The sequence below is a fragment of the Lithobates pipiens genome, unplaced genomic scaffold (assembly GCF_037356315.1).
Source record: "Lithobates pipiens isolate NorthernLeopardFrog02 unplaced genomic scaffold, aLitPip1_a1.2 Scaffold_22, whole genome shotgun sequence".
In the NCBI taxonomy this organism is placed as follows: domain Eukaryota; kingdom Metazoa; phylum Chordata; class Amphibia; order Anura; family Ranidae; genus Lithobates; species Lithobates pipiens.
In genome coordinates, this window is record NW_027507784.1 from 17,360,114 (window position 1) to 17,372,488 (window position 12,375).

Sequence of the window (12,375 nt, forward strand, 5' to 3'; positions counted from 1 at the left end):
AAAATAATAATGAATAGTAATAAATGTTATTATAATCTGGCAAAATTTGTTTTGTTTATTCGTTTTCTAACAAATACCAACTTTTCATGACGATTAGTATTCGGAGTTGCAAAAAAAAACGGCTGTAAAGGAAACAGTGCGGGCAATAGAAAAATGTAAAAAAAACGGCATGGGGCCACCCCCAAGATCCATACCAGACCCTTATCTAAGCATGCAGGCTGGCAGGTCAGAAAAGGGAGGGAATGAGCGAGTGTCCCCCTCCTGAACCATATCAGGCCACATGTCCTCAACATGGGGGTGAGGGTGCTTTGGGATGGGGGGCTCCCAAAGCACCTTGTCCCCATGTTGATGGGGACAAGGATCTCTTCCCGACAACCCTGGGCTGGGTTTGTTGGGGTCCGCAAGCAGAGGGCTTATCGGAATCTGAAAACCCCCTTTAACAAAGGGGCCCCAGATCCCCCCCCTAAAAAAAAAACAGTTTTTGACAAATCCTTTATTAATAAATAAAAAAAGAGTGTCTCCCAATGTAGATCAGTCGTCAAATCCCGCCCCCTGCCGCACTAGAGAAAAAATATATATATATATTTTTCTTAAATGCTTTGGCTGACACGGAGGCTCTCTGACTAATGCTGGCTCCTCCATTTGACATTTATTTTTTAGGGAAGGGCAGAGCCACCTGTCTATGTCACCCGGTGGCATCTGTGAGACCTGGGCCTATGGATATACTGGGAGATCTCCTCCCAGAAGTTCTTCGCCTCCTCACAGTCCTCCGTGTGCAAGTCCAGCCAAAGCAAGGATGAGACTGGATGCATCAACAGCAGACACAGGGGTGAGTTCTGGGTTAACCCCAGCCACAACACAAACTGAGCTCCAATCCCGCATAGCAAATATCCCCACCTCTAACCAGCCTGTACTTGGCACGCAGCTTTAAGAGACCCTGCTGAGACGCTACTATCTCTGCACCACTCTCTACATCAGGGGTGCCCAACCTTTTGAAGAGCGAGGGCCACTTAAGTGAGTTGGTAACTGGTCGTGGGCCACAATGAGCGGAGTGGGAGGATGACAGGTCCGTGTCCACAGACACAGACCACTGTACTCTATGGGCCCTCTGATCCAATCCGATTCGCCCAGACGGAAGGGGCAAATCCCTTTCTGTTTTTTTTTTTAGGTAGGCGGGTGTAAACAGACACGTGTCAGTTTACATCTGCTGCTCCATCGAGGTGAATAGTAAGTCCGATTGGGTCAGACAAATCATGTGAAAGCGGCCTAAGGCTGATTTCACACTGATGCGCTGTGATTTGCCCAAAGCGCGGGTGCAGCACAGTGAACCTGTGGATTTTCTACGGGGTTAGCTGCACTTTGCCATAAACTTCTATTATATTCTGCAGGTGTGGCGCACTTTCTGAAGGCGCAACAAACCCGCAGGTAATAATAGAAGTCTATGGCTCAATGCAGGTAACCCGCAGCTGCACTGCACCTGCGGATCACTTTGAAAGCAGCCCAATAACCACTGCAAAACAGATATATCCATATATACTGTGACTTTAGTAGTAAACTTACCTTTAATAACCGTCTTTCATTCTGGTATTGCTGGCTGTTTCTGTCCCAGGTGGAGTGTATTTGGTATCACTCCGCCTGTGACAGGAGTGGGCACCATACAGAAAGCATTGGCTTATGTGGCTCTGCTCCGCAGCCATTTGCTTCTACTACCAGTGGCTTCATTCACAAAACTGCTGCTCTGCGATGGCGGGTCAGAAACCTGTGATCTGGGCTTGCCAACCTGCCATCTTAGAGCAGGAGGTCGAGGGCCACATCAGAGGGCTCCGCGGGCCACATGTGGCCCCCAGGCCACTGGTTGGGCACCCCTGCTCTACAAGTTGAATTTACTACTCTCACTCACAAATTCACAGCTGAGCTTTCTATGATGGGTAATAGAGTTAACCAAGTAGAATAAGCGATCACTGACATTACAACGGTCAATTACTTAATTGATGCAAATGAGGATATTGAGGAAGAGAGGCTTTGGTTACGTACCAAAATCGCAGACTTAGAAGATCCTTTGAGACATAACAACCTGAAACTGAAGGGAATACCTGAACCTGTACCCCCACAAGATCTCATGTAATACACCAAAGATCTCTTCCATACAATAGCTCCTGAACTCTCCCCCCTGGACCTCACCATAGATCGCATTCACCACATACCTAAACACTCTTTCCTGTCCAAAGAAGTCCCCAGAGACGTCCTCCTGAGAATTCACTTTTTCTCCACAAAAGAACAAATCTTACGTAAATTACGCTCCCTAGGAAAGCTTCCAGGACCTTATGCAAACATCCAAATCTATACGGATCCATCCAAACACACCTTGGACACCCGCAGACAGCTAAATACAATCACTACGCAACAACAATATACCATACAAATGGAACCACCCCATCAGATTAACAGTAGAATACAATGGAAATTCGTTCAACATTACCTCCCTGGAAAAAGGCCTCTCATTGCTGGAAGAATGGGGCATTATATCCATCCAGACCCCCTATTATGATACCCGTAACCCACCAGACAAGCTTCCACCCCCCCTGGCTCAATACCCAATTGGGGTCTCACAAAATAAACCGCTAAAATCCAGATAAGTCGGTGATATGTTCATATAACCATATAAAGTCTCTTTCTATGGCTCCCCAGCCATTACACTAGACTCAATTGAACTGTTCCCCCCCCCCCCCCAATCGAATTGCAACAGCCTATTTGATTCCTGTTGAGGCTGTACAGTTATATGCTCCTTGTTCTGTTCAACTGTTAACCCTCCCTTTGCTTTCTCCTCCATGCATGAGAAATTGGATATCCACCTACTCGACTGTTATAAAGTGAAACCTACCACCAAACCCAGGACCTACCTTGAGATCCAATGCCTATGGACCCATGATGGTAGATCATCAACATCTCATCCCAACTTGATCGTGAGTACGCTACCCATATCACTACATCAACCATACGATGGCGCTTAAAATTCTCTCACTGAACTTGAAAGGCCTAAACCACCCCGCAAAACGGCCATCTAACCAACCAAGAAGATAAGAGGAGTACTAGTCGCCATTAGCAAAGTAACAGACTTCCTACTACATGAGTCCATACCAGATCCTGGTGGTAGATATCTAATCCTGATATGCACCATAGCAGGTTGCAAATATACATTGTGCCCAAAATTCAACTATGCAAAAAATTATGACAAATACACGTTCTCAACAAAGTGCTGAAGAAAATTAATAAGTGCAGACAAGGCTCTTTGTTGATATGTGGAGATGTTAATACAGTTCCCGACCATTCACTGGATACTTCCAACCCTTCCCTTAGACACTCTTCACCCATGCAAAACCTTCTCAGATCCAGCTACCTTTATGATGTGTTGAGATGTCACCACACACCTTCTCTGTTCCCCACAACTCTTACTCCCGAATAGATTTTTATTTAACTGACAAATGGCTACTACAACGTATCACACGCTCCAACATTGGATCCATTACCTGGACGGACCACGCGCCAGTGAGCATTACTATCACAATATCTACAGTTTTCTACAGACACAACCCTGTCAGACTCTGGGGAGCCAATACCCAGGTCTTACAATCCCCGCCATATGCTGACAGAATCCACATCTCCCTACCCTCAGCGAGTCTCAACTAACAGAACTGAATTCCCCTTTCTCCCAACAAGAAATTAATAAAATGATTCAGTCCTTACCAACTGGTAAATCCCCTGGACCTGATGGCCTACCGGGAGAATACTACAAACAATTCAGCTCAGCACTCACCTGCCACCTCCAAAATCTGTTCAATGATGCTGCCTCCTCCAATTTTCCAGAGGAAATGCTATCTGCTACAATTGTTGCTCTTCCCAAACCAGGCAAAGACCCGGATATACCCCAAAATTTTAGATCTCCATCCTCAACGTAGATCTTAAACTATATGCCAAACTACTAGCAACCAGAATATCCACCCTGCTTCCCTCTTTAACGCGGACCAAACAAGATTTATCCCAGGTAGACAAACTTCCGATGCCACTAGAAGACTCATAAACCTCAGCCAGCACCGACGGGACGCCTTCTCTTCTTCTATCCTTCTTCTATCCTTGAATGCAGAGAAGGCATTCAACAGAGTGCATTAGGGCTATATGAAGGAGGTTCTCCTCAAGTTTGGATTTAGGGACTCTATACTATTTGCCATTATGGCACTATACTCCACCCCTTCAGCCCAAGTATATGTTGCAGAGATACTCTCCTCTCCATTCCATATTTCAAATGGAACACAACAAGGTTGCCCCCTATCACCCCTTATTTTCAATTTAATAATAGAACCATTGGTAGAACTTATTAGAAGCACCAAACAAATCGCTGGATTTCAAGTAGGAAAACACAACCACAGGATCAGCTTTTTCGCCGACGACATAATTCTAATGCTGACTAACCCGCACTCATTCCTACCAGCGGTACAATCTATCCTAAACTAATTTGGAGCGATATACTACTACAAGGTCAATGCCACCAAATCACATATCTTAGATCTGGGAGTAGACAGTACCACTCGCAACTTATTGTCTCTACAATTCCCGTTCCACTGGGCAGAAACAGGCATAACCTACTTGGGGATCACCCTAACAAAAACACAAATAATCTATATAAAGAAAACTATATCCAATATAAAGGGAAAATCATCCAGTCTCTTAACCCAGAGGTCTCAAACTGGTGGCCCTCCAGCTGTTGAAAAACTACAAGTCCCATGAGGCATTGCAAGGCTGACAGTTAAGAGCAAGACTCCCAAAGGCAATGGCATGATGGGACTTGTAGTTTCGCAACATCTGGAGGGCCACCAGTTTGAGACCCATGCTTAACCAGTTCGAAAAAAACGAGTTCTCATGGGCTAGTCACCTAGTGGCATTTAAAATAACCATCCTTCCGCAACTTATTCACCTTCTTACTATCCCAGTACCTAAAAATTATACCAGATCCCTTTAGAATCTCCTCCATAAATGTGCATGGGCAGGGAAAAAAACCCACAAATGTCCAAAAAGAGACTCATTAAACACAGACTAGTAGGGGGTTCAGGTGTCACTTATATAGAAGATTATTATACAGCAGGCATACTAGCCAAGATAAAAGAGTGGTTCCTACCACAGGCCTCTGCTCGTTGGGAAAAAATAGAAGGGAATACCATCCCAGGCTAAAACCTGATAACATGGCTCTACAGTGTACATCTTAAAACAAAGATCCCCCTCCACCTTCTGCCAACCATTCTTGCAGAGGTCAGAACATGGTGTATGTAAGGGTAGGTGCTCCTGCGCTAAAAGGGAAGAGGGAAATCAATATGCGTTTATATAGGTGCTGCATACACCGTCAGGGCCAAACTGATGCCCAAATTTGTAAAAGGAATAAATTAAATAAGTGGTGTTGCGCTCCTAAAAGCTAGGAGCGCAACACCAGAACATGGTGTAAATTCACTTCCACCAAGTGGAACGTCCCCCATACGGCCCCTCTCAGCATACCCTCACAGACCCTTAAACTGCTCATCCCCGACCTCACTATCCATAAATGGCCCAAACACGACTCCCTTCTCTTAACAGACTTAACCCTAGATGGTCACATCAAACCCTTTCAACTCCTCATCTCAGACCTAAAACTAGGCCCAGGAGCCTATTTTCAATATATACAAAGAGCTCACTGACTTAAAAACAACCCACAACTTTGGATCTCCATTCCCGCTAAAGCTTTAGCTTATTACCTACCCAGCTCCCCAGGAAAGAAAGGTAGTTCTATCTTCAACAATTCAATCCAAGAAAAAAGTGCTTTTCCAACAATCTATAGATTTCAACCAATGGGAACGAGATTTAGGTAAAAAATACACAGACGGACAATGTTATAGAGCCCTACCGTCCATCTATCAAGCCACAAAATGCACAGCAATGTGGGAACTCACACAAAATCTTGTACGAAGAAAGTATCTTACACCAGACATAATCGCAAAATTTAGAAAACACGCATCTCCTACATGCTGGAGGAACTGCAGGTGGACCGATACATTACTACACTGGGACTGCCCACAATTATCAAAATACTGGCATAAGGTCTTCTCACTTATTTCACAAATTACCAAGATGAACATATCGCCTACACCTGATCTTGCCCTATTAAATTTAACTATAGGATCCCTACCGAATACCCACAGAAGAGTAATTACCCATATCCTACTAGCAGCAGCCAGACACAACATTACCAAACTTTGGAAAAACGCCAAACCCCCCGATGTGCTTGAGGTCATCAAAATGACCCAAACCCATCATACTTAAACGCAAAAGACATCTCTTACACCAAAATAGGGAAAATGTGGAATCCGTGGTCCAACTGGTACAAAACCTACATAATAAAGTGAATAAATAGCTATTCCATGCATGTACTTCCTCTACCTCCTCCCTCCCCCTTTACCCCTCCTACCCCCATACAACATCCTTTCTCTCCCATCCCTTCTTACCTTCCCCCCTTTCATTTGATTCAAAACTTGTGCGCTTATGTTAAAGCACACCTATTTGTAAGAGAACTATTGTTAATGAACCAATCCTATAAGGCTTAGGCCGCGTACACACGCGCGGACTGTCCGCCCAACTAAGTTTGTCAAACAGTTTGACAAACAGTCCGTTCAAAATTAGCATGAACGGACTTGACCACACACGACGAACGAACAGTCCGCTGAAAACTTGCGCGATGACGTGAACGGCACGTACGACGGGACGAGAGATTCGAAGTCCTATACACTGCAATGCAACCTTCGCCGTGTAAATCCTTTCTGAGCATGCGCGGAACTTAGTTTGACGAACAAGCCTACACATGAGCGGACTGTCCGCTCAAACCAAGTTTCAGCGGACAGTCTTACGGAAATTCCGAAAAACTTTGTTCGTCAGACTGTCCGCTGAAACTGTCCGCTGAAGCCCACACATGAGCGGACTGTCCGCTGAAACACTGTTCAGCGGACAAAGTTGGACGAACAGTCCGCCCGTGTGTACGCGGCCTCAATGTGCACGGGACGTTTTTACAACCTTTCCTGAACGATTTAACTTGACACACAATAACCCATGTTTAAAACGTCCATTTTGCCGCGTTTACATGCCGTTTGCGTTTAGAGGTGTTTGAAAAAAAGTTTTTTTATTTTTTTTTTCAAAATGGCCAAAAATGAAAAACTCCTGTAAACGAAATGTGGCTAAACGAGAGTTACCACATTTAGCTGCGTTTAACATCTGACATGTCGAAAAAACGTTGGTGTCTGAACTAATTTTTTTGCCTTCAACTAAAAGCCTAGCAACTGCCTAAAAAACGACATTAAACGGACCTGTGTACATGTACACATAAGATAACATTGAATGAGTTTGGGGGCAGTTGAAAAAGCATTAAACTGCCTCTGAATGTCTGTTTACCGGCAGCAGTATAAATAAGGCCTTAAAGTGGAGGGCCACCCTAAAATAAAAAAATGCATTAATATTCTTAAAAAAAAAAAAAAAAAAAAAAAAAAATAATAATAATAATAATAATAATAATAATAATAATAATAATAAATATATATATATATATATATATATATATATATATATATATATATATATATATATATATTTATATATTTATTAATATTAACTTTCCTGAAACCGCTGTTGCTAGGCAGTCTTCCTAATCTGCCTCTTCCTATTCCATGGTGCTTCCTCCTCTTCAGTGAGTGGCTCCGTTGTCTTCTGGACATGTGTGTGTGTCCCAGAAAACATTGGCGCCATTCACAAAGCGCCGCGCGATTCACACATGCGCAGTAGGAAACGGGCAGTGGCTCCATTGCCTGTTTCCCTTTGTTAAGATGGACGGACCAGTCTCGGGCGGCAGACATTGCAAGATCGCTGGACAGGTAAGTGTCCTTATTAAAATTCAACAGCTACAGTGCCTTTAAAGGTCGATATCATATATGCTTACACATGTTAACTTTTGTACCAAGCATTGTGCTTCTCATAAAACTGTTTTTACCTTATTATTGAACAATAAAAACATTGAAGATGAAAAAACTTACTGCATCCAATCCTTCCATGGAACTTCGGTGAGGACGGTGCGTGACCTACAGCGTAAAAGGAAGAGTGTTTATTAATAGGACAAACCTTTCAATGGCACTTTCTGTTGTCAGTAAATATATTTAGCTTTGCAGCACATGTATGTTGATGCCCAAAACACCAGCACAGATAAAAGGTCTGCTACCATGTCCAGACATGTAGTGTATCTACCCCATTTCAGCCTACTTCAAGTCTTTTTTCCTGTTTGGATACAGGCTTCTTTTGTCATTGTGATTGTTTGGATACAGAAGGTCCATTGGTCTACCCAAAGCAGTGTTCAAGAGTCACAATTACACCCTTCCAAGATCACACACTGCCCCCCACACACCAACGTTCCTTCAGCCATTCTCTGCCATTTCAATCAAACATCTAACTAACTCTAAGCCCTTGTACACACGGTCGGAGATTCTGACGGAATGTGTCCGATCGGACCATTTTGTCGGATATTCCGACTGTGTGTGGTCTCCATCGGACTGTTTCCGTCGGAGTATCCGACGGACCAAGTTTTCCAACTTGTTGGTAAAATTTTCAGACAAAATGCTCCGATCGGACATACTCCGATCATGTGTAGAGAATTCCGATCGGACAAAGTGCCACGCATGCCCAGATCAAATTCCTACACCAAAGCTATTGGCTACTAGCCTGATGGTAGTCCCGTCTTAACGAAATAACGTCATCACGTCGGATTTTCCGACAACTTTGTCCGACCGTGTGTATACAACAGTTTCGGACAAAATCCGACGGACAAAATCCGACAGATTTGGTTGTCGGAATGTCCGACCGTGTGTACAAGGGCTTACAGCTAGAGTAAATAGACAAATGGAGAGTGCTATCAGGTGCATACAGCTGATGTTAGAAATCAGCTTAATGTGTATCGGAGATTATCTGTTGCTAGCTGGCTTGTGTCTTGTCTCTCGGCTGTACATGTAGAGTCATGACTGGGTGTGGATCTGGGCCCAATAATGTGTGCATGCCCAGGGTGACACCAAACAACATATTTAAGGGGCATTTTGACAGTGCTGATTTGTCTTCGGCAAGTTTCTTGAGCTCTCTTATATGCTTCTTCATTATCAACCTGGCTTTCTCCTGACCATTCTATGGATTCAGCTCTGTACCTCTACTTATCAAGTTTATGACCTCAGCTTCTGGCTACGATCCTGTCTATGATTTGGTGCTGCACAACCTGCTGACATTGGCCTGCTCTGCAAATTAGCTACTGCTTCTGACTCAATCCCACATCACCCTTCATGTACCTATGTACAGATAGTTTCTACTGCCTGCATACCCTCAGCCCAATTCAGAAATAGGAAGAGACCTGGCCTGCATGAATCATGCTGAGGCTGCTTTTACCATTTAGGCCGGACACGGTGTGTGGCGGCCGGGCTATCTCTTCCTATTTATGTAGCATGCTTGGTTCTAGATGGACCACTCCTCACCCTTGTTGGTCAGCGGCATCAAACTCATTGGACCTTGAAAGCCTGAGCAGGGACCCTTAAGCGTTTATTGTGGGTAGCAACGACTGCTTGCTTGATGCTCCTGCTTTCATATCCTGCTTTTTCCTCCCGGGTTGGCATCACAGGTCCGAATTTTGGCAAGCAACATCCTCAGGCACTCATGTTCCTCCTGTACAACAGCACCACCTGTCTCACTTTCAGGGACACATGGGCTGGAGATAGATAAGAGGCTGCCCTCGTCATATCGGTCTCTTGTTAGTTAAGTTAGATACTTCTGCCTTCATATCCTGCTTTTTCATCCCGGGTGGGCATCACAGGTCCGAAATTTGGCAAGCAACATCCTCAGGCACTCATGTTCTTCCTGTACAACAGCACCACCTGTCTCACGTTCAGGGACACATGGGCTGGAGATAGATAAGAGGCTTCCCTCATCATATCGGTCTCTTGTTAGTTAAGTTAGATACTTCTGCCTTCATATCCTGCTTTTTCCTCTCGGGTTGGCATCACAGGTCCGAAATTTGGCCAGCGACATCCTCAGGCACTCATGTTCTTCCTGTACAACAGCACCACCTGTCTCACGTTCAGGGACACATGGGCTGGAGATAGATAAGAAACTGCCCTCATCATATCAGTTTCCTGTTAGTTAAGTGACAAGTTGCTTCTGAGTTCCATCTAAATTTGTTTTTAGGTGTATGTGACCTGCATTCAACCTCTCACTGACCTGAAGTCAACTCAGCCTCCCTTTGACCTGTAGTTGACTTCCCTTTGACCCAAGCTGACCTTCCTCTGACCTGTAATATACAGTATTTGTCCTCCTGTAGTTGACCACTATTGGACATTCTTCTGACCTGCAGTTGACTTGAGCTGACCTCCATTTGACCTGTAGAATAGTTGACCTCCATTTGCCCTATATTTGACCTCCAGTTGACCTATTTTGACCTGAAGTTGACCTCTTTATGACAAACATTTGACCTCCTAAGGTGTTTTTGCATTCCTATTCATAATAATTGGAGAAAAGCTTTTTGTTTCAAACAAAAGTCCATACACGTCCTAACATTAGCATCACTTACATATGCGGAAGTATAATAATAATTAAAGATATTTTGGATATACTCATAAAAAGAATAAGCTATCCTAATATGGTATGTTAATAGTGTACAGATTTTCTTGTTATAATGCAGTTTGTAAATATACATAGTATGGGGGGGTGGGGGTATCTAGTAATGGTAGTCTCCTTATGCCACATGACAGGTCTCCCACAACATCATGCATCTGGATGATATATCTATGACAAAAAACAAAACACATATTTGGGGAAACTTACAGTGTCGCAGACCCAGTGTACCATAGAGCACTAAAAAGAGGAAGAGAGAGGTCATGAGAATTCATGTCAAGTCAAGTAAACCACAACAGGAAACCACTATATGTATATATATATATATTTTTTTTTTTTGCAATGAACATCAATGACCTGCTAAATGCTAAATGTTAAACATCCAAACTTTTTAATTCCTTCTGAGTTTTATTCAACTGCAGCCAGCTTCCGTGGGTTTTCCACCACGCTCATGGTTGGATTTGCAGCCTTCTGCTACGTGAACTTGTGCTGTACAGTCTTTTTGAGGCTACAATGTGCGGATGAAGCTACAGTGAGTAAAGGTAAAGGGTGGTGCTGAAACCAGTGAACACACAAACTGCATTTCCATTGGCTCAGATGTAGGGACATTCAGGAAAGGCTTACCTATTAGCCCTTGTACACACAGTCGGACATTCTGACGGAAAATGTCCGATCGGACCGTGTTGTCGGATAATCCGACAGTGTGTGGGCTCCATCGGACTGTTTCCGTTGGAATATCCGATCGACAAAGTTTTAGAGCTGGGCTATAAAACTTTCTGACAACATGATCCGATCGGACGTTGTCCGATCATGTGTAGAGAATTCCGATTGGACAAAGTTCCACGCATGCTCAGATCAAATTCCTAGACCACAGCTATTGGCTACTAGCCTGAACGTAATCCCGTCGTAACGAAATAACGTCATCACGTTACGAACGATCCGATTTTCCGACAACTTTGTCCAACCGTGTGTGTGCAACACCAGTTTCGAACAAAATCCGTCGGACAAAAACTGACGCATTTTCCGACCGTGTGTACAAGGGCTAAGGGCAACCAGGTTCAGGAGATGTCTGCAAGGAAGAAAATCAGAGGCCGGAAGGCAAAGGTTTGCTCATCCAGCTCCGAACATCTGCGGGTTCTTGATGAACCGTGTGGACGCTGCTATAATCAGAACTGGAAAACTGAGTGACATACTTGGCAAGTCAGAGGGCACAGGAGATTTCCTCCAACGTTATCACTCAGGATTGGACCCCAATAGGTTCCTTTTCACCTTAACGTGTACTTGTCAGCAACGTGAGCATTTCAAATTGACTAAGCAGGTGCCATTTTGTGTAATAACCAATTATTAGGTCCTTGTTACAGGCAGATAAAATATTATACAAACCCCTGTAAATGCTCCCACACTTCTCTAAAGGTGAATAAGAAAGTTTATCACTTTAAAGGACTAATGCTTTAGAGTCATTGTTGGGGGGAGGGTTCCACTTGTTTGCACCCTCCTGCCTCCACTGCCACATTTTGCGGTGATCTGAGCCGGAAGTTCGGCCCCCCCCCTCATTCCACCACAGTCTTCTGGGACACATCACAGGTACCAGAAGACTGTAGAACCATTCATAAAAACACTGTGCAGCTCGCAGTAGGAAACTGTCTGTGAAGCCCCAAGACTTTACTTCCTGTT

At 44.1% G+C, this 12,375-nt stretch overlaps 1 protein-coding gene across 2 annotated transcripts in view; it reads right to left on the reverse strand.

The window, feature by feature from the left end:
* Positions 1–12,375, reverse strand: part of LOC143923347 (uncharacterized) — a 52,026-nt gene that overhangs the window by 3,533 nt on the left and 36,118 nt on the right. For both annotated transcript variants that reach the window (XM_077446961.1, XM_077446960.1), the window contains exons 7-8: positions 10,912–10,941; positions 8,097–8,141 (exon numbers count right to left, since the gene is read on the reverse strand). In XM_077446961.1, the coding sequence (XP_077303087.1) occupies positions 8,097–8,141; positions 10,912–10,941 (75 nt within the window). The remainder of the gene's footprint in view (positions 1–8,096; positions 8,142–10,911; positions 10,942–12,375) is intronic.